At 52.8% G+C, this 23813-nt stretch overlaps 3 protein-coding genes across 7 annotated transcripts in view; 1 reads left to right on the top strand and 2 right to left on the bottom strand.

Moving 5' to 3' along the window:
* The window catches only part of BUD31 (BUD31 homolog (S. cerevisiae)), an 11009-nt gene extending 7123 nt beyond the window's left edge, over positions 1–3886 (bottom strand). The window contains exons 1-3 of one of the 3 annotated variants that reach the window (XM_011943805.1): positions 3490–3886; positions 2307–2440; positions 1306–1428 (exon numbers count right to left, since the gene is read on the bottom strand). In XM_011943805.1, coding sequence (XP_011799195.1) covers positions 1306–1399 — 94 coding nt within the window. In that variant the 5' untranslated portion in view covers positions 1400–1428; positions 2307–2440; positions 3490–3886. Of the gene's footprint in view, positions 1–1305; positions 1429–2306; positions 2441–3249 lie in introns of all 3 variants that reach the window. The other 2 variants (XM_011943804.1, XM_011943806.1) reach the window with 2 other exon arrangements.
* On the top strand, positions 3636–16636 carry PDAP1 (PDGFA associated protein 1). 3 transcript variants are annotated; one of them, XM_011943808.1, is made up of 6 exons: positions 3636–3959; positions 7767–7858; positions 9209–9316; positions 12239–12360; positions 14644–14795; positions 15895–16636. In XM_011943808.1, exons 1-6 carry the CDS (start codon positions 3947–3949, stop codon positions 15951–15953), a joined length of 546 nt encoding a protein of 181 aa, XP_011799198.1. In that variant the 5' UTR covers positions 3636–3946; the 3' UTR covers positions 15954–16636. The 3 variants fall into 3 exon arrangements, with proteins under 3 accessions (XP_011799198.1, XP_011799199.1, XP_011799197.1); XM_011943809.1 differs by lacking the exon at positions 15895–16636 and adding an exon at positions 15263–15652; XM_011943807.1 differs by lacking the exon at positions 15895–16636 and having other exon boundaries at positions 14644–15588.
* Positions 16637–17866: 1230 nt separating this feature from the next.
* Positions 17867–23813, bottom strand: part of ARPC1B (actin related protein 2/3 complex, subunit 1B, 41kDa) — a 9638-nt gene continuing 3691 nt past the window's right edge. Inside the window, exons 4-9 of the mRNA XM_011943810.1 lie at positions 22879–22986; positions 21481–21687; positions 21328–21403; positions 19741–19946; positions 18542–18632; positions 17867–18209 (exon numbers count right to left, since the gene is read on the bottom strand). Coding sequence (XP_011799200.1) covers positions 18171–18209; positions 18542–18632; positions 19741–19946; positions 21328–21403; positions 21481–21687; positions 22879–22986 — 727 coding nt within the window. The 3' untranslated portion in view covers positions 17867–18170. The remainder of the gene's footprint in view (positions 18210–18541; positions 18633–19740; positions 19947–21327; positions 21404–21480; positions 21688–22878; positions 22987–23813) is intronic.

The raw sequence follows: 23813 nt of genomic DNA, 5'->3' as shown, positions 1-23813 counted from the left end.
GCTTCAGTGAGCTGTGATTGAACCACTGCACTCCAGCCTGGGCAACAAGGTGAAACCGTCTCAAAACAAAAACAAAAAGAAGAAAAACAGAACAAAGAAAACTTCTTTCTGGAGGTAAAGAATCTCTAAACACAAAGTAGGGTTCCTCCTCCCCTCAAAAGTCACCCTTTAGAAAATGAAGTTAATTTACTTTCAAGGACTCGAAAAATCTCTTCTATTCCAGCACGCTCCCATTTCCTTTATTTTGATAAACAGCTGTTTGGGGAAGAAATCTCTCAGCCCAGAATGACCCTGATTACTGCAACAGGCCCATCCAAATCTAAATCGCAAAGCAAGTTCTGAGTATTTAGTAGAAGGTATCTGGTATCAACAGTTTTTTTAAAAAGGGGCAAAGTAATTTAACACTGATTTAATTTAGTAATTACTGCTGGACGTACGACCTCATAATAACCATGATTAGGTTAGTTACAAGCAAGCATTTCAAGTTACTTTAAAAAGTAACTTCAGCCTCGTGTAGTGGCTCATACCTGTAATCCCATCACTTTGGGAGGCCAAGGTGGGTGGATCACTTGAGGCCAGGAGTTGGAGACCAGCCTAGCCAACATGGAGAAACCCCATCTCTACTAAAAATACAAAAATTAGCCGGGCGTGGTGGCGTGTGCCTGTAATCCAAACTACTCGGGAGGCTGAGGCAGGAAAATTGCTTGAACACGGGAGGCAGAGGTTGCAGTGAGCCGAGATCACGCCACTGCACTGCAGCCTGGAAGACAGAGCAAGACTCCATCTCAAAAAAAAAAAAGTACACTGGTTAAGTAGCCACACTGTGATCATTTAAGGCCAACAGATGCTTGTGGCTTCAGATAAAATTTCCAAAGACAGCATAGGACAGGGGTTCACAAAGCAGGTTCACATGCCATTTACACGGAAGTGACAGAAAACAGATGCTGCAAAGATTAATCAGTAAGACTGAAAACGAATAGCACTTCCAAATAAATATATTTTGTATGATTTTAAATATACATCTAACCAAAATAGTAAATAACTATAGGTAGACTATTTGATCTATATTTCATAACTTTTTATATTCAAATTGGGAAAAAAAAAAAAGCTTTTTGAGGACCTTTTCATTAATATTATCTTATTTTTGGGCACTTACTGTATTTCCATGAGTTCATAAGCAAACACAACAGGTCAGTGTTAGTAGACCACCCTCTTTTTATATTTGCACTTATGCCTATCCCCTGGAAGCATCTAAGCCTTTGACCCTTGAACTCAGCCCACCCAGACAGGAACTCCCCTACTCACCTTCTCTCATCTTTTGATCTAATTCATCCAATGTTGGCTCAATCAACTCCCAGCCATCTGGGGGTGCTTTCCGGCTTCTTTTGACTTTAGGCATTTTCCTTCCACACGATAATTTGCAAAGATCTGGGGGGAAAAATGAATTGGTTTCTGAGTCTCAAATCCCCAAAGGCCTTTGTCAGTCATTATTTTAGTACAGGCTGACTTCCTTGAGTCAGCACAAGGTCACAGCTATGGGACAGGGCTCAGCACCCAGACTGTGTTCAAATTCTGGCTCTGCTACTTACCCGCTGTGATCTTCAGAAAGGTACTTAACCTTCCTAAGTCTCTGTTTCCTCATCTGTAAAATGAGGATAATGGAAGCTACCTTATGTGGTCATTGCAAAGACTTCATTATAATTGTATCTATCATGCCTGGTGTATAATGCGTGCCTAGGAGACATCTGCTGTTGTCATTAGCTAACTTCAACTACAAGCTTAACCCTATACTGGATGTTGGGAGCACAGAACAAACAGTTAAGGCACAGCCTCTGCCCCTTAGAAGGTGACATTTTAGCAAAAAGACAGGAGAAAAAGCAATTACAATAGAGCATAAGGAGGGCTGTGACTCGGGGAGCCATGGGGGTGAGCATTTAAAAAGGCAAAGATGGAAGGCCAGGTGCGGTGGCTCATGCCTGTAATTCTGGTCTTGGCCAGCACCTTGGGAGGCTGAAGTGGGAGGATCGCTTGAGCCCAGGAATTTGAGACCAGCCTGAGCAATGAGGTGAAACCCTGTCTCTACAAAAAAAAAAATCACAAATTAACTCAGCATGGCGGTAGATGCCTGTGGTCTGAGCTACACTGAAGGCTGAGGCAAGAGGATCACTTGAGCCCAGAAGGTTGAAAGGCTAGAGTGAGCCATGTCACACTACTGCACTCCAGCCTAAGTGACAGAGTGAGACCATGTCTCAATAACAAACAAAACAAAACGTAAAAAGGGAAAGATGGTTGTAAAATCAAAGTACTTTCAGATGTGCTTCCCAAGAGTATAGATAGCAGAAAGATCTCTGGTCTCTGCAGTTGCAGGCTTCGATTCTTGTCCAGCTCTAAATACTCTGTGACTTTGAGGTCACTTTCCCTCTCTGGTCCTCGGTTTCATCTGTAAAATGAGAGCAGTGGATTAGCTGATTGCCAAGGTCTCTTTCACACCAAACAACATATTCCATAAAGACACGTCAGGTAGTTCCCATATAGTAGTTCCCATATAAGAGGCCAATCCAAATCTAAATAGCAAAGCGTTTCTCAAACCACACAGCATTTCCTTGCTGCTAGAGAGAATTCAGGTTAAGTATTTACCTTTCAGCATAACAGATTCATCTCTCTCAAATTCATTCCGTCACTCCCTTCTGTAAGGTATCTGACTAAGAACCTCCCCCCACCCCCGAGCCTCCTCTCACGAACTCTCTAAAACAACCATATAGATGAGGAATCAAACTCTAAAAGGTAGACTCAGGGTCACACAGTTGGGAATTCGCAAAGCCTGACTCTGGAGGGCCCCTGACTCCCAAATCAGTGGTCTTCGCACTAGTCTCCCCTACGCTGAAGCTAGATACAGGTGAATTCCGGTCTTGGCCCCAGGGCGCATAGCCTGTGACAAGAGAATGATCGCTTTTCTATGACCCAGGGAAATTCGAGGGCCCTGATCCAGCCTGGGAGTCAGAAGAGGCCTCCCCGAGGTGGAAATGGTAGGCGGTAACCAGATCGAGGAGGAAAGAGGAGGTAGGAGGTAATCAGATCGAGAAGAAAGATGTGCCGGGAGGTGTAAGAGAGATAGCGGCGCCCGGGGAAAGAGGGGAGGAGGAGCGAAGGAAGATATTAGTGCGGGATTGTGGGGAAAACTCATAAAAAGGACAGCACCTGAACCTGGCTTAGAAAAACAATCAGTATTTAGACAGAAGACGTTCCTACCAGAGAAAACGGCGTGAGAATCCTAGAAGAAAAACCCCAAACCCACCGCCCCTCAGAAGAATGAACGGGGGCGCCGCCTCCTCTCGGGACTCTCTCCGACCTCAAGGTCCAAAGCCTGAACACATCCCAGTGGCTGGCTGAGAGTCCAGCCACTCAGATCGCCCCCCAGGACGGTGCAGACCACGGGTCTCCCGCCTCGGCCGTTGCCAAGGTAATCGAGAACAGAGGGAAAACACCTACCGAACCTCCGGGACCTTGGGTATCTGCTTCTCGACTGACGGCTTCCGCTCCTCAGGCGAGCTCGGAGGCATGAGGTCCTCGCGGAGCCCCGCCCACCCCGCGCGGAGATTGCGTCATCTTAGGTGTCCTCAGCAATGCCTGTATAAAATTCCAGAGTCGCTGTGCCTTTTGCCCTCACTTCCGGTGAGTGGCCGGCAAGGCCACGCGTCTCCTCCGACGGAGAGACTGGGGGCGTTGTTGCCTGGCAGCGCGCGGGCAAGCCTGGACTTAGGCGGCGCGCAGGACACTCCGACTCCGTGCGAAGCCCTCCCTGAGGTCCGGGTCCTTGCGGCCACTGCGGCCACTGAGGTGGTGGCGGCGGCGGCGGGGACTGGGCCGGGCGGAAGAAGTCGAGCCCAAGACATTTCCGGTTCCGGTGTCAGTTCGAGGCGCCGCCGCCGCAGCCGCCGGAGCCGCGATGCCTAAAGGAGGTGAGGGGCGGGCGCCCGTGGCCCGCAGGCCTAGAGGGGCGGCCCCAGTCCGGCTCCCGCTGTCCCCTCAGCCCGTGGGCGTCTCTAAGAGCAGCGCAGAGGGAGGCTGTCCGCACTGGCTGAGAGCCAGGCCTGGGCCTCGACGCCCAATTGTCCCGATGGGGAAACTGAGGACTGGTGTCCAAGAGCCACTCCGTCAGTGGTCTGAGGAGTTTCGGAAGCTCTGGGTCCTGGCCAGCGTAGAAACCCGGATCTAGGATGCGCTTCTCCGGGCCTAGGGGTTCTGGAATTTATCCCACTTTTAGGCTGGCTGGGAACTGAGTCACCGCGTCCCGCGCTTGTGCCGGGCCCGCCTGCCTCTCGCGTAAAACGTGGGCCTTTTCTGGCTTCGGTTCAGCCAGGCCTGCGTAGGAAGACTTAAGGCGATGCCCATGAGCCTTGCAGACCTGGTTTCGACTCCCCTGTTCGGTAATGGCTCGGTGTGTTCCTTTGAGCCAGTCGCTCCACCTCCTGTGTCTCCGTTTTCTCTTTTGCCAATGGGAATAACGATTGTACCGACCTCGTAGTACTGTTGGGAGGCTTCAACTAGGTAATCCATGTGGAGTGGGCAGTACAGTGCCAGGCAGTCGTTAAAAGTGCCCAGTGAAGCAATAACTATTCCTATTTTTAAGGCTTTGCCAGCTTTTGGCCTTCTAAGAAGGTCCATGACTGCCCAGTCCATTGTAGCCCGTCCTCTATCCTGTTTCCCCCTTTAGAATCGATATTCCCCAATTTGAATCCCAGCTATGTCACTGTCTAATTCTGTGGTCGTGAACAAGTTAACCTCCCTCATCTGAAACACTGGGCTAATCCTTAGCTGGGTGAGTTGGGGCTGGGGTGGTAAAATGATAGCGCTCACAGAGTGCCTGGCTACCTCCTGGCACAAAACAAATATATTTGTATTGGTAGCTCATGTGTTATGTTGGTTAATGCACTCAACCCACAGAAACATCTGCCTGGAGCGTTTTCAAACCTAAATCGCTTCCTGACTCCAGAGATAATTGGGCATTACAGAGCTAAATGTGTTTAAACAACTAGCTCTCTACTGATTTATTCTGTGGCTGGAAAAGTCTCTCTGCTATTGTTCCCCAGTCCCTTCATCTGTAAAAGGAGGTTGCTGAATGAGCCATCCTCCTTCCAAAGTTTTCCTTAATGGATACTTTGGGCAAAGGTTGGAGGTTACAATTAGAAAACCTTAAATATGAATTCATAGCTAAATGGTCTTTGGGCTTGTGAAAAGCTTTTTTGGGTAGACAAGGTGTACGTTTTCTTGGGCTAATCCGAAAACCGCAAAAACCCATGAAGGTGTTAAAAGTATCAAACTCCCCAAGAGCAAAGGACCAACTCTTGTTTGTATTATGTTAACTGCAAAGTGTTTTTTTAATTTCGGGTTGTTAATGTTGTCTGGTGTATTCAAGAAAGGGTGTTGGTTTTTTTCTTGGCACACTTGCTCTCTCACAATAGGACTTTAGTAAGTATATACTTAGACACCCCTGGGAATCTAGGTAGTCATTAAAAATGGGTGGTGTGGTCTGTAGCCGCCCAATTATGGCTCTGCAGCTGCTGTAAGGAATCAGGAGACTAGTATCTCTGCTACCGCCTCTGGAGTGCAGAGCAACTCTGGCTGATTACAGAGTCTCTGCTCAGAGACAGACTCTGGAAATCAGGTGGGCCTCAGCTTCCAGGAGAGGTCGTGTGTGGAAGTTAAGGCCACAGCCACCCCTGCATACTCAGGGACCAGCAGAGGGGGATGCCACCCTGCTTTAAAACTGGCTGATGGCTTTAGCAAGGGTCAGCCTGGTGTCCTGGGTGAAGAGGGTCAGACTATAAAACTGACACTTTAATTGCTAGGCACATTTTTAACTTTTTTTTTTTTTTTTTTTTTGAGATGGAGTCTCGCTCTGCCTCCCAGGCTGGAGTGCAGTGGCTGGATCTCAGTTCACTGCAAGCTCCGCCTCCCGGGTTCACGCCATTCTCCCGCCTCAGCCTCCCGAGTAGCTGGGACTACAGGCGCCCGCCACGTCGTCCGGCTAGTTTTTTGTATTTTTAGTAGAGACGGGGTTTCACCGTGTTAGCCAGGATGGTCTCGATCTCCTGACCTCGTGATCCGCCCGTCTCGGCCTCCCAAAGTGCTGGGATTACAGGCTTGAGCCACCGCGCCCGGCCAACTTTTAAGACTGTGCAGTCAGGTTTGTTTTCAGCTGTACTTTGCCAGTCATTTCTTAGTCTAAGCTCAAAGTTTTTGCCTGTAGGTTTGGTTTTTTTTTTTTTTTTTTTTTTGCCTTAAGTATTCTCTTTTTGCCAAACTACTAAGATGAACACGAGGTATTTTATTGTATTTCTGATACCTGCAGTAAATTGCTTATGTGCTCAGTGGTGGTTTTTATTGTTGTTGTCTTTCCACCAAATACTAGATTAGAGGGAAAAGTAACCATTAGCTATTTTTTAAAAATGTTTTTGAGATGGAGTCTTGCTCTGTGGCCCAGACTAGAGTGCAGTGGCGCAGTCTCAGCTACTGCAACCTCTGCCTCCCGGGTACAAGCGATTCTCCTGTCTCAGCCTCCCAAGTGGCTGGGATTACAAGCATGTGCCACCATGCCCAGCTAATTTTTGTATTTTTAGTAGTGAGGGGGTTTCACCATGTTGACCAGGCTGGTCTTGAACTCCTGACCTCAAGTGATCTGCCTGCCTTAGCCTCCCAAAGTGCTAGGATTACAGGCGTGAGCTGCCGTGCCCGGCTATTAGCGAACATTTTTGTAGTGCTTATTCAGTAGCAGGCGCTATTCCAGCAGCTTTCTGTATATTGATAAATTCATCTATCTTTGTGACAACCTTGTGAGGTAGGGACACAGATGAGGAAACGGAGACTGAGAGGTTAAATAGCTGCCCAAAGTCATCAAGCCAGTAAGCGTAGAACCTGGGAGTCAGACTCTAAACTTCGTGGTGTTCAGCACTCTGCTTTGGTCTAAGTCTCCTGGTCTGTGACATGGGACCAGCTATCACTCCTGTACCACAGGTTTGTTCTGAGGATCAAATGTGCCCCTGGCTGGCCGGGCGCAGTGGCTCACGCTTGTAATCCCAGCACTTTGGGAGGCTGAGGTGGGCGGATCACAAGGTCAAGAGATCGAGACCATCCTGGCCAGCCAACAAGGTTAAACCCCGTCTCTACTAAAAATACAAAAATTAGCTGGGCATAGTGGCCCACGCCTGTAGTCCCAGCTACCTGGGAGGCTGAGGCGGGAGAATCGCTTGAACCAGGGAGGCGGAGGTTGCAGTGAGCCGAGATTGTGCCACTGCACTCCAGCCTGGGCGACAGAGCGAGACTCCATCTCAGAAAAAATAAAAATAAAAAAAGCGCCCCTGGCTGTGCCCAAACATTGCGTAAAAAGCCCTTATAGTGACGGCAGGGGTGTAAGTGGTACATGTTTCTGTGGTTGCATCTGAGTGCACTATGCTTAGATTGTAAGGGACCAGGGGATGTAGCCAGTCACTGCAGTGCACCGTCCGCCATGTCTTCCCCTCCGGTCTTCTGTGTGGGAGTCATCATTTAGTACACAGTTTGGTGATGCATCAGATGGTCACAAGTTTCTTCCTGTGTGCCTCTGAACACAGAATGGAGGTGTCGGTTTGGGTGGTGCTGGGTGAGGGGTAGGTGAGGCCTCTGTGGCCTCTGATGAGAGCACTCCAAGCAGGACACAGCCCTTGGGAGGTCAGAACAGTCGAGGCAGCTGCCTCCCCCCTCACCTTCTAAACTGCGGGTCCCTGCAGGGAGAAAGGGAGGCCACAAAGGCCGGGCGAGGCAGTATACGAGCCCTGAGGAGATCGACGCGCAGCTGCAGGCTGAGAAGCAGAAGGCCAGGGTGAGTACGTGCCTGTCCAGGCCACGCTAGTGGCCCAGGGTGGTGCTCTGCTAATTTGGTTCACAGAGAGGCCAGGCAAGGACTACCCATTCACAGGGACAAGCCAGCCCGTGGCGGTCGGGAGGGCAGTGAGCCCCAGGTGTGAGTCTCAGAACAACCAATGACAGTCAGGGCATGGGCATCCTCTGCCTGGATGGGTTAGAAAGAACTGTGGCCACTCTGCAGCAGCTGCCTTAGTGGGGCCCCGTTCTTGGTCTTTCGCACCTACTTTCTGGAGGCTCTCCCTCCTGCAGGCCCTGTCTATTCACAGCTCAAGCTCCCAGCACCCCTGCTTGTCTGCTGCAGCCACACAGGACGATTTGCCACACTGCACATGACATGTGCCCTGACTTCCCACACCCCCATCGGCAGTGTGTTCTCTATCCCTGGAGACATTGTTTAGCCTCTCCTCCTCTGTGACTTGTGCCTCCCCTCCAGCTGATGTAGTAGTTCCCTCTTCTCTGCTCCCATAGTACATTATCCAGGCCACTGTTAGGAAATAGAATACGTTCCCATCGTCAGCATCTGCATCTTTACCACATCATTAGATTGATGCCTGGATCAAGGGCCTAAGGGAGCAGTCAGGGCCAGATGAGTACACAGCTGTGACGTGCCCCAGGAGCCTCAAGAAGGGAAAGGCCACATCCAGCTGTGGGGTCTGGGAGGGGTCCTTGGGGGAGCTGGCAGCTGAGCAGGACATGGAGAATATGTGGGCAAGTGCCAAGAGATGAAGGACATGAGGTTTCTGTAAGGGACATTTTTGGTGGGAAGGCGAGAAAGGTGGAAGGAAGCAGCCTTCTGAGGTGGTGTTCTGGGAAGCTGGTGCAGGAGGTCACCTGTCTGGGTGAGTTGGGGGGGATGGCTTGCCATGGAGTGAAGTGGAGAGCGGAGAGGACTTGCCTGGGAATGCCAGCATGATTTGGCAGCTGCATGCGGCAGGTGGGAGCTGAGCAGGACGGTGGTTTTCAGCCTGGTGGCTGAGTCCTTCTGACTCCAGGAAACAAACTTCTCACCCTGGCTGCTGAGGTGGCTGGGTTAGGAAGGGGAGCAGGGCCTTCTGTGGCTGTGTGAGGGGCTTGCTGGACTATGGGAATGGCCTCTAAGCTGTGGTGCTGAGTGCATAGGCTGCCTGTGCCTGGCCCAGGTCCCATTCCCTGGGGGCCAGGGTCACAGTAGGACCCTTGTCATCCTTGGTTCCATCCTTCCAGAGGCTTGATTTCTCAAGGTCCACAGTCTGGGGGGTGATGGGGTCACAGTCTTGGGGATTTGTTTTGCATTTTTGATTCTGCAGGTTGTCCATTTCTGAAACAGGAAGAAGAGGAGCAAAAAGAAGGTGGAGATGGGGCTGCAGGTGACCCCAAAAAGGAGAAGAAATCTCTAGACTCAGATGAGAGTGAGGATGAAGAAGATGACTACCAGGTACTGAGTGTTTTGAGGACCTGGGGCCTGGACTCATTCATTCAACAAACAAACATTGAGTGACCGTTTAGTACCAGTCCCAAAGGTAGCTGCAGACAACGTCCTTGCTCTTGAGGGTTTACACTCTATGGGAGATACAGACAATAAAGAAGTAAACAGAGAGTGTCATTTCAAGTAGTGAGAAGTGTTACTAACAGACTGTGATTGAGGAGACCTGGAAAAGCACTGTGGTGGTGAAGCATCTTATACACTGAGATCTCAAAAACAGGGTGCAGCCAGCTGTGTAAAAATTGGCATGCAGAGCAACTGAGAAACTAGATTAGCAAGCGCAAAGGTCCTGTGGTGGGAATAAGCTTGGCATGTTCAAGGACCAGACAGGGGCCAGTGTAGCTGTGACTTAGTGGGTAAGGAGCGGAGTGGTCCAGATGCAGGAGGAGAGATTGGCAAGGGCATCTCCTGTGTAGTTGTTGAAGGGGTTGGGGTTTCTTTTCTTTCTTTTTTTTTTTTTGAGACAGAGTGTCGCTCTGTTACCCAGGCTGGAGTACAGTGGTGCAATCTTGGCTCACTACAACTTCCGCTTCCTGGGTTCAAGTGATTCTCCTGCCTCAGCCTCCCAAGTAGCTGGGACTATAGGTGCGCACCACCACGCCCAGCTAATTTTTTGTATTTTTAGTAGAGACGGGGTTTCACTGTGTTAGCTAGGGTAGTCTTGATCTCCTGACGTCATGATCTGCCTGCCTCAGCCTCCCAGCATGCTGGGATTATAAGCGTGAGCCACCCCCCGGCCCCTTTTTCTCTTTTTTTTTTTTTTTTTTTGAGACAGGGTCTCGTTCTGTCATGCAGGCTGGAGTGCACGGCTCACTGCAGCCTCAGCCTCCCAAGTATGCTGGGACCAAAAGCACACACCACCACACTCAGCTAATTTTTAAATTTTTTGTGGAGACGGGGATCTCACTATATTGCCCAGACTGGCACCATATTCAGCTAATTTTTAAATTTTTTGTAGAGATGGGGATCTCACTATATTGCCCAGGCTGGTCTCCAACTCCTGGGCGCAACTAATCCTCCCACTTTAACCGCCTAAGGTGTTGAGATTACAGTATGAGCCACCATACCTGGCATGGGGCTTCTTTATGGTGGGTAGTGGCAGCTGGGGAAGGCCTTGAAGGGTGAGAGAGACATGACCAGATATACATTTGTTTGCTTTTTTTTTTTTTAAGACGGAGTCTCTCTGTCGCCCAGGCTGAAGTGCAGTGGCGCGATCTCAGCTCACTGCAAGCTCCGCCTCCTGGTTCACGCCATTCTCCTGCCTCAGCCTTCCAAGTAGCTGCGACTACAGGTGCACGCCGCCACACCCGGTTAATTTTTTTGTGTTTTTAGTAGAGACGGGGTTTCACCATGTTAGCCAGAATGGTCTCAATCTCCTGACCTCGTGATCCGCCCACCTTGGCCTCTCAAAGTGCTGGGATTACAGGTGTGAGCCACCACGCCTGGCCTCCAGATATGCTTTTAAAAGATTATTTTGGCTTCTCCATGCAGAGTGAATGACAGGATGTTGAGAGTAAGAGCAGTGTTTAGATCAGAAGTCCTGGGCCTGGCGTGGTGGCTCACGCCTGTAATCCCAGCACTTTGGGAGGCCGAGGCGGGCGGATCACCTGAGGTCGGGAGTTCGAGACCAGCCTAACCAACATGGAGAAACCCTGTCTCTACTGAAAATACAGAATTAGGCGGGGTGGTGGCTTATGGCTGTAATCACAGCTACTCAGGAGGCTGAGGCAGGAGAATCCCTTGAAACCGGGAGACCGAGGTTGCTGTGAGCCGAGATTGTGCCATTGCACTCCAGCCTGGGCAACAAGAGTGAAACTCTGTCTCAAAAGAAAAAAAAAAGAAATCATGGCTTGCCCTAGGGTGGTGACAATGGCAGTGGAGAAGAGTGGACAGATGTAAGCCATATTTGGGGGTTGCTGAAGGAACGAGGAATCAAGGATATGCTTAGGATTGCAGGGAGGGTCCGGTTGGGTAAAGGATGAATCTCAAGTTCTGTCTTGGACATGTTAAGTTTACAGTGCCAGGCATCTGAGTGGAGGTGTAAGTGTGCAGCTGGACTGGAAGTGTGTGGAGGGAGCTCTGTGGAGTCAAAGCTGTCTCCCTGCCCCCTTAAGGAGAATTGATGGAATTGACAGGACCTGAAACTTTGACCAAACCTGCTGCATTGAGAACACACTCCTTTCTTCTGGAACTTCCCCAGGGGAGGTGGAAGGGTGCAGGTTCCAGATTCTTGGGCCAGCACCCCAAACCTGTAGAGTCTGTGATCCAGTGGCTTATTCTTGAGTTATATGTCCATCAGCTAAGGTGGGCAGGAATTGGTCCTGACAGCACACACTTGGCCCACCCTGCCCTGGGGATTCCAGGCCAGCGCTTCTTGCAAGAAGAATCTGTGATCCAGTGGCTTATTCTTGAGTTACATGTCCATCAGCTAAGGTGGGCAGGAATTGGTCCTGACAGCACACACTTGGCCCACCCTGCCCTGGGGGTTCCAGGCCAGCGCTTCTTGCAAGAAGAATCAGGCATGGGATTCCATGGAAAACTGCTTTTGGAAGCTGAGCTTGAAGTGGGGGAGTGGCACTGTGTGAGTGCTTCCACACTGGGGTAGGGCGCACTTCTTATCTACCACCTACTTCCTGGTTGACTTAGGCAAGTTATTAGACCCTGAGCAAGCCATTCTGTGGGCTCTTCCCAGGCTGGTGAAGATGCTCCAGAGAGCTGTCCCCACCGTGAGACTTGGGCTGAGCACTGCGTGGGCTAGGGGTGGAGCATGAGTTTGTCCTCATCCAGATGGGCTGTTTAGAGATGGTGGGAGTGGCCCTCACGGGCTCCACAGGACCTGAGAACTCCAACAACCAGCTTCTTGCCCTGTTTTAGCAAAAGCGCAAAGGCGTCGAAGGGCTCATCGACATCGAGAACCCCAACCGGGTGGCACAGACAACCAAAAAGGTCACACAGCTGGATCTGGACGGGCCAAAGGAGCTTTCGAGGAGAGAACGGTAACATCACTGGCTGGGCCTTGTGACCCGGGGAATACAGGCTAGCAGTTGGCTTGTGGGATGCTGAGGTCCCCAGTTGGCTGGGAGCTGTGGCTGTTTATTTCTGTCTCATTCCCCAGCGGCCCTCCAGTAGCCTTTAAAAAGCCACACAGAATTTGTTTTCACCAATTGATACGTGGTATCAGGGGAAATAGGACAACAGACTCAGACCTGAGCATTACGCTTGAGGTAATGGTGCAGGATACAGAGGGTTGCCCTCCATTCCCCTCTTCCAGAGCACCACACCCTGGGGAGACTTCCCTTACCCCACTGATCTGACCATTCCTGACCTGCATCCATCTGTAGTGTCATGGTCCTGAGGACTGGAAGGGGGCTGTGAGCCTGTGCCGGCCAGAAAGGCAGTCCAGCCCAGCGCAGCTCAGCCAGCTGTCCCAGGCCTCTCCAAGTCCCGTGTGAAAATGAAGCTGCAAATATCTTCCTCAAGAGTTGTATGAGGATCAAGATCATGTACTGAAGCACCTGGCACAGGATCAGTCCTTGACTGGTGCCCTGACGTTTGGCAGCCGCCAGGTGACCTCAAGGGCCTTACAAGAGGTTGAAGCCTGTTGGTTTCTCTCCTGATTGGGCATTTAGGATAATGGCTGAGGGGTGTGTCTGTGAAAGCCTCATGGGGAAAGCCATGATCTTGGGTGTGATTGCAGCTGCTAAGGACCCTTCTGTCTCCCTTCAGTAGCTTTCTCTTGGCATTGACTTCAAAAACCCAGCAACCTGGGTATTCTGCCACTGTGGTATTCTGCCATTGGCAGTTGTGCAGCCTTCGATAAGGCTGTGCCCTTTCTGGGCATCAGTGTCCTCACCAGTAAAAAGGATCCTATTGCTCCCTCCCTCTGCCCTTTGCGGTTGCAGAGACGCCCTGCCTGGCACTTTGCTTTCACTGAAGGGCCCTGCAGAGCCTTTGGGCTGCCTCGGTCATCATTCCTGAGGCTCAGCTTAGAGGCTTCTGAGTGTGTCACGTCCCTCTTGGGCTAGGATCTGCAGGTCGCCAGGTATTATCTCCTCATCTCTGTAGTGAGGTGTCTGCTCCTTCCATCCCCTCTAAGTCCCTCTCCCTCCCCTCTGGCTACCTCCCATGCCTGATTTCTCATTACTCCCCAGCTCTGTGTACCCTGAAGACCTCTGGGAGGCCGAGTCTCTCCCCCAGCCTCCTGCCAGGCAGGGCCCTCCCCCACTCCCAACACTTGGCTCTTCCAGGAACCCAGTGCCAATAAGCCCTCTGATCTCACCCCAAAGGGCATCCACTCCAGTTCACAATCTCAGGTTTGGGAAGATCCTCAAAAGGAAGCGCATGACCCTCACCACTGACTCCACTTAGGGGGTTCATTCCTGATACCTTTGTCCTATGGGAGCCCAGCGATTATTCCCATCCCCCTACTGATGGGGGCTGTGTCTTTGGGGGGCAGCACCGTGCACATCTGAGCTGCTGTAAGAATGGGTCGTGTGGTGTTGACCTGAGACTGGGTGTGTCTGTTTCCCATTGTGGTCCTCATCCTATGCCCTGTGGCTGCTTCTTCCACTTCACTCCTTTTTTTGTTTGTATTTTTTAGAGATAGGATTTCACTGTGTCACCCAGGCTGGCGTGCAGTGATGCAATCATAGCTCACCACAGCCTTGAACTCCTGGGCTCAAGCAATCCGCCTGCCTTAGCCTCCCAAGTAGCTGGGTCAACAGATGTGTGCCACCACATCTGGCTAATTTTTAAATTTTCTTTTTTGTACGACAGAGTCTTGCTATATTGCCCAGGCAGGTCTCAAACTTATAGCGTCAAGTGATCCTATTGTCTTGGCCTCCCAGAGTGCTGGGATTGCAGGCCTGAGCCAGTGCGCCTGGCCCTTCATTCCTTGTAGGATATGGTCCCCACTGCTTTCATCCTCCTGGTCATCTTCTCTGGAACACTCCTGGCCTGGTCCCCCTTCTCTCCATGGCCACCAGAGCCTGATCATGAAGCCCTCAGGCATCCTCCCCTCCCTGCTGTAGGTGGACGTTGTCCCCTCTCCCGCTGAGGCTTTCTGGAAATCATAGATGTTCTCTCCCTGGGCCTCTTCTTCCTACTGACTTTCTTGGTGAATGTCCACCAAGCAGGGGGTTCATGGAGCCAGGAACTCACAGCCAGAGCACCCCTTCCACCTTGGCCCTAGGCCGAATCCTTGGCCTTTATTCTGACTCCCATCCGGTTTGGCACAGTGGTGGGAAAGATGTCCCTGTGACACTATTTTATCCACACAGAGAAGAGATTGAGAAGCAGAAGGCAAAAGAGCGTTACATGAAAATGCACTTGGCTGGGAAGACAGAGCAAGCCAAGGCCGACCTGGCCCGACTGGCCATCATCCGGAAACAGCGGGAGGAGGCTGCCCGGAAGAAGGAAGAGGAAAGGAAAGGTAAGGGCTGGGCTGCGCATGCAGGGACAGCCCCCAACTCTGATCCTGGGCCAGCCACAAAGCCCTGAACTCGTGTCCCTGTCCGCGAGGTGATGATGTGGTGAGGAGTGACTGCTGCCTAGGAGATCATTCAGGAGAGGCCCACACTCCCTGTGCCTGCCACTTGCCGGGGGACCGGGAGGGTCCAGCGACATCATGGAGTCAGTTGTGGGTTGAAGTCCCAGCAGAGCACTGTCCACAATAGGTGGAGTTACTACTCCTAACAGCAGGAGGTCACAGGAAACCACGCCCCTAGTACAGACCTTGCCTGAGACTCACAGGTCCCACCAAGGTCTCTGGTGCCTTAGGAACCTGGGAGAGCTGCCTGGGGCCACCGCTGTCCATCTCCAGGGCTTGGGAGGGTGAGCTGGATACACAGCGGCTTGACGTCCGGCCCAGGCATCCCTTTTCCTGTGCTCTCCCTCCAGGCAGGCCAGAGGTGGTGGAGGTTCCTCTAGGCCAGGGTGGCTATGGGAGTTAAGTCGTTTATAGGAGCATTTGACTTGCAGCCTTCCATCTCCTGGGGGTCTGTGAGAGCCCCTGCATGTCCACCTGTCCTGCCTGGAAGCGGGCCCAGAAAGGGGAAACCAGTTGCTCAGGAATGTTGTCACTTGCACCAGAAATCCAGTGGTCCCAACTTCCCATTCAACCCTGCTTCACAAACCCCAAGCAGGAAAGGACTTCACATGTAACTGTTGGAACGTTTAATTTAGACTTCAGAACCCGTGGCGGGAGGTTAGAATTACAGGGTTCTGCTGGGAGGTGGAGTGAGAAGTTTCCATTTGCCCACAAGAGTGTGTGTTGGTGGGGCTTTGTGGAGGGGACAGCTTTCTATAAGGTGGTCTGGCCACCGAAACGTGTCAGTAATGTCAGGGGGTCCCGGGCTGGTAGCTGCAGCAGAAATCCTCTCCCATGCCTCGGCTCTCCTCGGGTCCCTTCTTTGTTGCACAGGATGTTTTCTGCAGCCTTTCAGACCTAAGGTTCTAGGGTTCTGGCGTGTGTGTTGGGAGGGGTGGGGGTTGCTTTGTTTTAACCCCTGCCCTTCTCCTCCCACCCTCAGCAAAAGATGATGCCACATTGTCAGGAAAACGAATGCAGTCACTCTCCCTGAATAAGTAACCGCGACATGTGGGAGGAGATGCCGGGGACCTGGGCCGCGCTGCCAGGACCTCTGCTGTGTCTTGCCCACCCTGTGCCCTGGCGCCGCTGCAACAGCCCCTCACGGCCAGGAGCCCCCCACGGCCTGGGGCCTCCTCTTCATCTTGGCACAGAAATTGTTTGGGGGATGTGGGGGGGGGCTGGGGGAGGGGCAGCTGCTATCTTTGAGACAGAAAGATGCAGGACAGCATTTCATATGTAACCATTTGAATGTTTTCGCTGTTTTTAGAATTCAGAGCCCTTGCTGGGGGGTGCCTGGGAGATGGGGTAAGAAGAGCTTTCATTTGTCTGGTAGATAGCACGTAAGGGGATGGTTGTCCCGGGGGCAGCTGCCGACAGGTTTGCTATACCCAGCCCCGGACTGTGTTGCCTGGGTGCTCATTCAGAGAGGGGCTGTCATCCGGGATCCTGTGCCCCTGGGTCCTTGAGGGTCATGGCTTGTCCCTGGTCAGTCCTGTCTGGTCAAGGCCTCGCCCGTCTGCCCTTCCCTGCCCAGTTCCTACCCACCTAGCCAGGGCCAGGCCCATTTTTACCTACCCATTGATCATTTCAAGAAACCTCTGTTTACTGTGTGGCACCCAGGCAAAACATGCTCCACAAATTCAACTTGTATATTTGGCAGATTAAACTTGACATTATCGTAATCTTTGTTTTGCACTCCATCCTTTGGCTGCCGTGCTTGAGCCATTTTTATCCAGCTGGGTATGGTGCCACGTTCAGGCACATGCACCTGGCAAGGTTCAGGGCACATATCTACCTGGGGCCCTGGGGCATGACATCTGTTAGGAGGCACTGAGCAAGGTGTGGGAATGGACCCCAGGATCGGGGCTGGGAGAGACCTCAGATGCCATAGCCTGCTCCCTCCCCTCCTTTAGCCAAGTTGGGATCTTAAGCCTCAGCAGGCAGGGACCCTTCCAGGCCACAGCAGGCTGAAGCTGCACCAGGATCCTGGCCTGGCCTGTAGATGTCCCCTGGTGGTTATAATTCTGTAACTCTAGGGGAGAAGGGGAATAGCACTGGCATTGGATGTCGCCAAGGCCCACATTTTCCTGAGAGAAGCCACGAAAGTGTGCAAATGCCCTTCAGTGCAGGACCCGGTGACATGACAGCAACTCCAAGACAGAACCTCACTTTGCAGCACAGGAAAAGTATATCTAAAATGAGCATGTATCAGAAATCAACTGCCAACATTGTAATGACAAAATAAATTCCCATGAAGTTCCACAACCAGGCCGGCACGGTGGCTCAAGCTTGTAATCCCAGCACTTTGGGAGGCAAGGTGGGTGGATCATCTGAGGTCAGGAGTTTGAGACCAGCCCGGCCAACAAGGAGAAACCCCATCTCTACTAAAAATACAAAAATTAACCAGGCTTGGTGCACCTGTAATCCCAGCTACTCGGGAGGCTGAGGTAGGAGAATCGCTTGAACCCAAGGAAGGCAGAGGTTGCAGTGAGCCGAGATCGTACCACTGCACTCCAGCCTGGGTGACAAGAGCAAAACACCATCTCAAAACAAAAGTTCCACAACCAACCTGGAATGTGTAGCCCCTTTTTGCAGGAATTTGACTAGTCAATCAGTGACACCTGGTACTGGCAGTTTTGGGAGTGGCAGCCCAGGATGGACAGCATTGGGGAAGGAACCATTTGGCATAAGGCTGCTGGGCTTCAGGATCAATGTTGTTGGCCAGCAGTAAAAATAAGCTATCTACCTATGGCTATGCAAACACCAACCTCTCCCTGGAGTCCCAGCTACTTGGGAGGCTGAGGCAGAAGGATTGCTCCCACGAGTTCCAGTGCAGCCTGGGTAACTTAACAAGACCCCAAGAAAATAACAACAAAAAACCTCTCCTTCCACATAGGCGTGTCCACAATTGCTTTTTTTTTTTTTTACACAGTTGCATTTTATTACCTCCACATTTTAAAGCAGTTCATGACCAGCATAGTGCTTTGGGGGCATTTTTTTTTTTCTTCAATAAATGAAAGCATTTCTTTAAGAAAAAGGCACATATTTCTTGAATAGGTAAGAAAAGCTCCCCATCTGTCCCCTCTTTGAGGGAGCAGCCCCTATGGGGACTCACATTGGTACCCCAGAAACATTCAGCAAAGCAACCATTAGCCTCCCAGACTCCTCTCCCTGCTTCCCCAGCAGCTAGGATGAAGGTAACATATTCCTCACAGGTCATTTGATCTTGAGGTCCTTCAAGGCTGACTCCAAGCTCTGCAGGGAGGCAGAACGGACAGGCTGGTTCTCAGCTGTCTGGCAGGCACCCCACTCCCAGGGACCTGATCACCCATCTCAGCCCCAGGACAGCAGAGGGCAGAGAACCTGCAGTTTTGGAGTCTGTCAGAACTGGGTTTGAATCCCGGCCCTGAAGACGGGTGCCCAGTGAGCACCAAGGCCCAGATGACAAGGGGCCGCCCCCAGCCCTCATCCTCTTGCAGTGCCATCTCTGCAGGAGTGAAGGATGGGGGTCATCTCCAGGGAGTGGGGATGGGGGGAAAGAGTTGACCTGGGGGGCACAGCGGGAAGCCAGGAAGGGCAAGCCTCACCTTAACATCCCAGATACTCATGCCGCCGTCCATGCCAGTGGTGCAGAACTGCGAGCACTTGGCCTTGCCCCCACTGAGCACCGAGATCTGGCTGCAAAGAGGAAGAGGAGCTTATGAATCCAACCTGTGCTGGCGCTGGGCTCAGGCTCACCCTGTCCAGGCGCTCCCAGACTTCTTGGGGAGTGGGCTTCAGTGAGAAATGCTGAGAGGGGGTGTAGTGAGCTTAGAAGTCAGCTCTGCTTTGGGAACGAGCAGTGGTGTGCGAGGTGCAGGCAAATGGGACAGGACACTCAAGTCCAGGGAGGCAGGAAAGACACGTGTTTGCGGAGTGTACACAGTGCTAGCAGTGCAGCTGGACAGGACGAAAGAGATGAGGGTGGGGACAACCAGGGACTAAGCTGACAGCCCAGCCCGGCAAAGGTGTTTCGTCTGAGGAAGCCATCGGATCTGGCGGCCACAGGAAGTTTTACAGGCCGAAGGGCTTGGCCAGTCTTGCCATACAGCTCCCTCTGATTCGCCGCGGGGTGGACGCGTGTGGGTGGCAGCTTTTGGGCTTTGGAGAGCCTCTTTTTCCCCCATCCCACCCTAGATCCTTAGAAGGCTGCAGAGAGACCCTCAGCTCCGCCCCCACCTCGCAGAGTACTAGCAACAGACCCACCCCAGCTGTGACCCCGCCCAGGACGCCCGCTGGTCACTGCCTGGCCACCCCACAGAACAGTCCCCACCCAGCTATGTCCCGGAAATGCAGAGTGAGGCTAGCTGCTCAGCCCCTAGCTGATGCTATTTTTATGCAACCTAAAAGAGGTCGACTCCGTCTTTTATGTCGGTCCCACCGTGTCCCTCCCGGGCTCCACTAGCACCTGAGCTGCTAGGGTGAGATGGAGACGGGCCCCGCCCACAACGTTAATCCTACAGCGAGTTGAAGCCACTCCCTACCCTGGGCCCTCTACGCCCCCTCTGCCAAACCACGCGGTTATCATGCAGCGTCGAGGCCCCGCCCCCAAACAGGCCCCGTCCCCTCGTCCGGGCCCGCCCCTCATCCGACGCCGTTCCCGCGCAGCGAGTAGAGGGCAGGCCTACCCTCCCTCCGGGCCCCCAGTCCTCACCGTCCCAGCACAACGCCCCAGTACGAAAAGTCCAGACCCCTTCCTCACCCGACGCTGCTACTGGGCGAGTCAAGGCCCCGCCCCCGCCCTCACCTGACGCTGTTCTTGTGCAGCGAGTCCAGGCCCGCGCCCGCAGTCGTGCCGCCCTCCGAGCTCGCCTTCTTGTCGAGGTTCTGGAAGCGCTCGCGGGCCGTCAAGCCACGCTGCGAGCTCTGCTTGGGAACGTCCAGCCGTCCGCCGAAGCTCAGCATCCCCGCAGCGGCGTCATAGGTGAACAGCACCGGGAAGCAGTCGTGGCCCTGAGCGGGGAGGCGGGGGCCATTGGAGCGCTGCCGAAGGGGAGGGCAGGCGGGCATCTGGCGGCCCGGGAGGCAGATGCCAACTCAAGGACACAGACGGGCCACAGCGAGGGAGGCCCGAATCGCAGGTGTATCAAAACCGGGGGCCATGCTGGGGGCTGCCACCTCCCCCAGCAAGGCCAGCGTTGGGACTCCCTGGGAGCCCAGGCGCCTTCTGTCCTGCCCAGCCAGTTACACCTGCTCTAGGGGAGACTCCTGCAGCTGGTTGCTTTTCTAGGCAAAAAGCAAGCCTGACCTGACCCTGGCATCCCCATTTTGTTTGCAGAGGGGTGAAAAGGGATTTGACAGATGTGGGCAGACGGGAGGGAGACCAGTACCCTTCCCGGACACCTGGAGGAACTGCACACCCCAAACTCCTGCCCTTTGCATTAGGCGTGGCCTTGCCATTGCACCCGCCAATAAAATGTGGGCAGAAATGTTAAGACCTAGGGCATGATTCCACAGGTTCCGGCTCCCTCGTGGCATCTGGGACAGCATGCTGGGGACAGCCTCCATCAGAGCCCCTCACAACACCCACACTGGACATAAAATGTGAGCAAGAAGTAAATCTCTTTTTTCTGTTTTTTCTATTTTTGAGATGGAGTCTCTGTGGCTCAGGCTGGAGTGCATGCTTGGCTCACTGCAACTTCTGCCTCTGGGTTCAAGCAATTCTCCTGCCTCAGCCTCCCGAGTAGCTGGGACTCTGGGTGCCCACCACCAAACTTGGCTAATTTTTGTATTTTTAGTGGAGATGGGGTTTTGCCATGTTGGCCAGGTTGGTCTTGAACTCCTGACTTCCAAGTGATCTGCCCTCCTCGGCCTCCCAATTTGCTGGGATTACAGGCGTGAGCCACCAGGACTTTTTTTTTTTTTGGAGACAGGTTTTCTGTTGCCCAGGCTGAAGTGCAGTGGTACGACCACAGCTCATTTCAGAAGCCTCAACCTCCCAGGCTCAAGTGATCCTCCTGCCTCAGCTTCCCGAGTAACTGGGATTATGAGATTACAGGTGCACCACCACACCCAGCTAATTTCTTAACTTTTTGTAGAGACAAAGGTCTCACTATGTTGCCTGGGCTGGTCTCAAACTCCTGGCCTCAAGTGATACTTCCATCTCAACATTCCCAAAGTGCTGGGATTTTAAGCGTGAGCCACCACACCTGACCAAATCTTTACTCTGTTAAGCAAGTGTAGCCAGGGACTTTCAGTTACTGCAGCATAATCCAACCTGTTCTGCCCAACTCTGGTACATGAGCGAATGCAAGGAAGAAAAAAAGGAGGGAGGCAGGAGAAAGGAGGGAAGCTGGGCTCTCTGCTGTGACCACACCCCCTCCCCATTCCTCACCGCTGCCACCAGGCTGTTGTCTGTGATGAAGGTCAGCGCCAGCAGCGGTAGCGTTTCAGAGGCCAGAGTCGCGACGCTGAGGGGAGAGAGCTGTCAGTCACACTGTCCCACTCCTCTGCACTCACCTCCTTCCCCGGGATGGCCTCTACTCACGCCATCTTCTTGTCAGCATCAGCCAGGCACACGGTGCTGTCGTGGCTCACCCAGGCCACACGGCTCCCGCTGGCTGAGAAGCAGACGCCATGTACCCAGCCACAGCTACTGCTGGATTCGAACATCAGCTCCCCAAAGGGCATCTTGGAGCCCCATGGGGTGGGTGCCGGCCGTTCCTCCACCTCCTTGATGTAGGCTGAAAAGATCCTACCGGGAGAGGCAAAATAGAGGTAAAGTAGCCAGGCATGGTGGTGTGCACCTGTACTCTCAGCTACTCAGGAGGCTGATGCGGGAGGACTGCTTGAACCCAGGAGGTCAAGGCTGCAGTGAGCTGTGATTGCACTACTGTGCTTCAGTTTGGGCAACAGAGTGAGACTGTCTCAAAATAAAATAAAAAAATTTTTAAAGGGTTAACAGAGGCCTGGGCATGGTGGCTCAAGCTTGTAATCCCAGCACTTTGGGAGGCTGAGGCAGATGCATCACTTGAGGTCAGGGGTTCGAGACCAGCCTGGTCAACATGGTGAAACCCCATCTCTACATATAAAAATACAAAAATTATCCAAGCATGGTGGCAGGCACCTGTAGTCCCAGCTACTCAGGAGGCTGAGGCAGGAGAATCGCTTGAACTCAGGAGGCGGAGGTTGCAGTGAGTCGAGATCGCGCCACTGCACTCCAGCCTGGATGAAAGAGCGAGACTCTGTCTCCAAAAAAAAAAACAAATCCCGGCCAGGCGCGGTGGCTCATGCCTGTAATCCCAGCACTTTGGGAGGCCGAGGCGGATGGATCACGAGGTCAGGAGATCGAGACCATCCTGGCTAACACGGTGAAACCCTGTCTCTACTAAAAATACAAAAAATTAGCCGGGCGTGGTGACGGGTGCCTGCTGTCCCAGCTACTCAGGAGGTTGAGGCAGGAGAATGGCGTGAACCCAGGAGGCAGAGCTTGCAGTGAGCCGAGATCGCGCCACTGCCCTCTAGCCTGGGCGATAGAGCGAGACTCCATCTCAAAAAATAAATAAATAAATCCCATCTAGCTGGGAGTAGGTAGTCTTGCTTGGGAGGCTGAGAGGTCAGAGGATCACTTGAGCCCAGGATTTGGAGGCTGCAATGAGCTATGATTGCACCACTGCATTCCAGCCCGGGCAACAGGACAAGCCCTTATCTCAAAAAAATAAAAGAGGTGGGCAGAGGCATGTCCAGCTGAGACATGAAGGGTTCCCCGGGGATTAGAACCTTCAACCGACACCCAGGTGATCCACTGGTAGCATTTCTGGAGCAGGTCTAGAAGGTGCGGTGTAGAACTTTCAGGTGTGGCTCCCCCACCACCCTCCAATCTCCGCTATGATGTCAGCAGTCAGTTAACGTCAGCCTCGCCCTCCCCCATGACGCCCTGTCTCACCGGCACTTGAAGTCACAGGAGCCAGCAGCCAGCAGCACGTTGTTGGGGTGCCAGTCCAGGCTGAGGACGGTGGAGCGGATGGGCTTCTTGATGTGCTTGCAAACCCACCTGGGCATGGTGGTCAGGCAGACAGGGAGAGAGGGACAGGCAGGTGGGATTCACAGACCTCAGCACCAGGGACTTCAGGCTCCCACTGCTCCCTACAGCCCACCAAAGACCCAGGAGAGAGGCAGCTGGGCACTCCCAGCCCACAAGGCTCCCAAGGCCCTGGGGCAGCAGGGATGCGCTAGGTCGCTTCTGGAGTGGGAACTCTGTGTCCTCTATCCTTTAAGCCACACAGTCACCCTCGGGGCAGGCTCAGCAAAGTGATGCCACCACCAGAGGTCACACAGCTGCTAACTGGCCATGGTGGGATGCAAATTTGGGTCTCTCAGATGCTCCTGCCTGGCCTCTGCCCTCAGCCATGCAGGGGAGAAGATTAGGAACTAAGACATGGACTGGCCACCATGGCTCACACCTGTAGTCTCAGCACTTTGGGAGGCTGAGGTGGGAAGGTTGCTTGAGGCCAGGAGTTCAAGACCAGCCTGGACAACTTGACGAGACCCTATCTCTACAAAATAAATAAATAAATCATCTGGGCCTGTAGTCTCAGCTACTCAGGAGGCTGAAGTGGTAGGATCACTTGAGCTCAGGAGGCGGAGGCTGCAGTGAGCTATGATCACAACACTGCTCTCCAGCCTAAGTGACAGAACAAGACCTTGTCTCAAAAAAATATATATGGCCGGGTGCAGTGGTTCACGCCTGTACTCCCAGCACTTCGGGAGGCCAAGGCAGGTGGACCACCTGAGGTTGGGAGTTCAAGACCAGCCTGGCCAACATGGAGAATCCCCATCTCTACTAAAAAATACAAAATTAGCCAGGTGTGGGGGCGCATG

The sequence above is a fragment of the Colobus angolensis genome, unplaced genomic scaffold (assembly GCF_000951035.1).
Source record: "Colobus angolensis palliatus isolate OR3802 unplaced genomic scaffold, Cang.pa_1.0 Scaffold222, whole genome shotgun sequence".
Taxonomy (NCBI): Eukaryota; Metazoa; Chordata; class Mammalia; order Primates; family Cercopithecidae; genus Colobus; species Colobus angolensis.
Note: the sequence above shows the minus strand (reverse complement) of the source record. Positions and strands in the feature narration are given on the sequence as shown.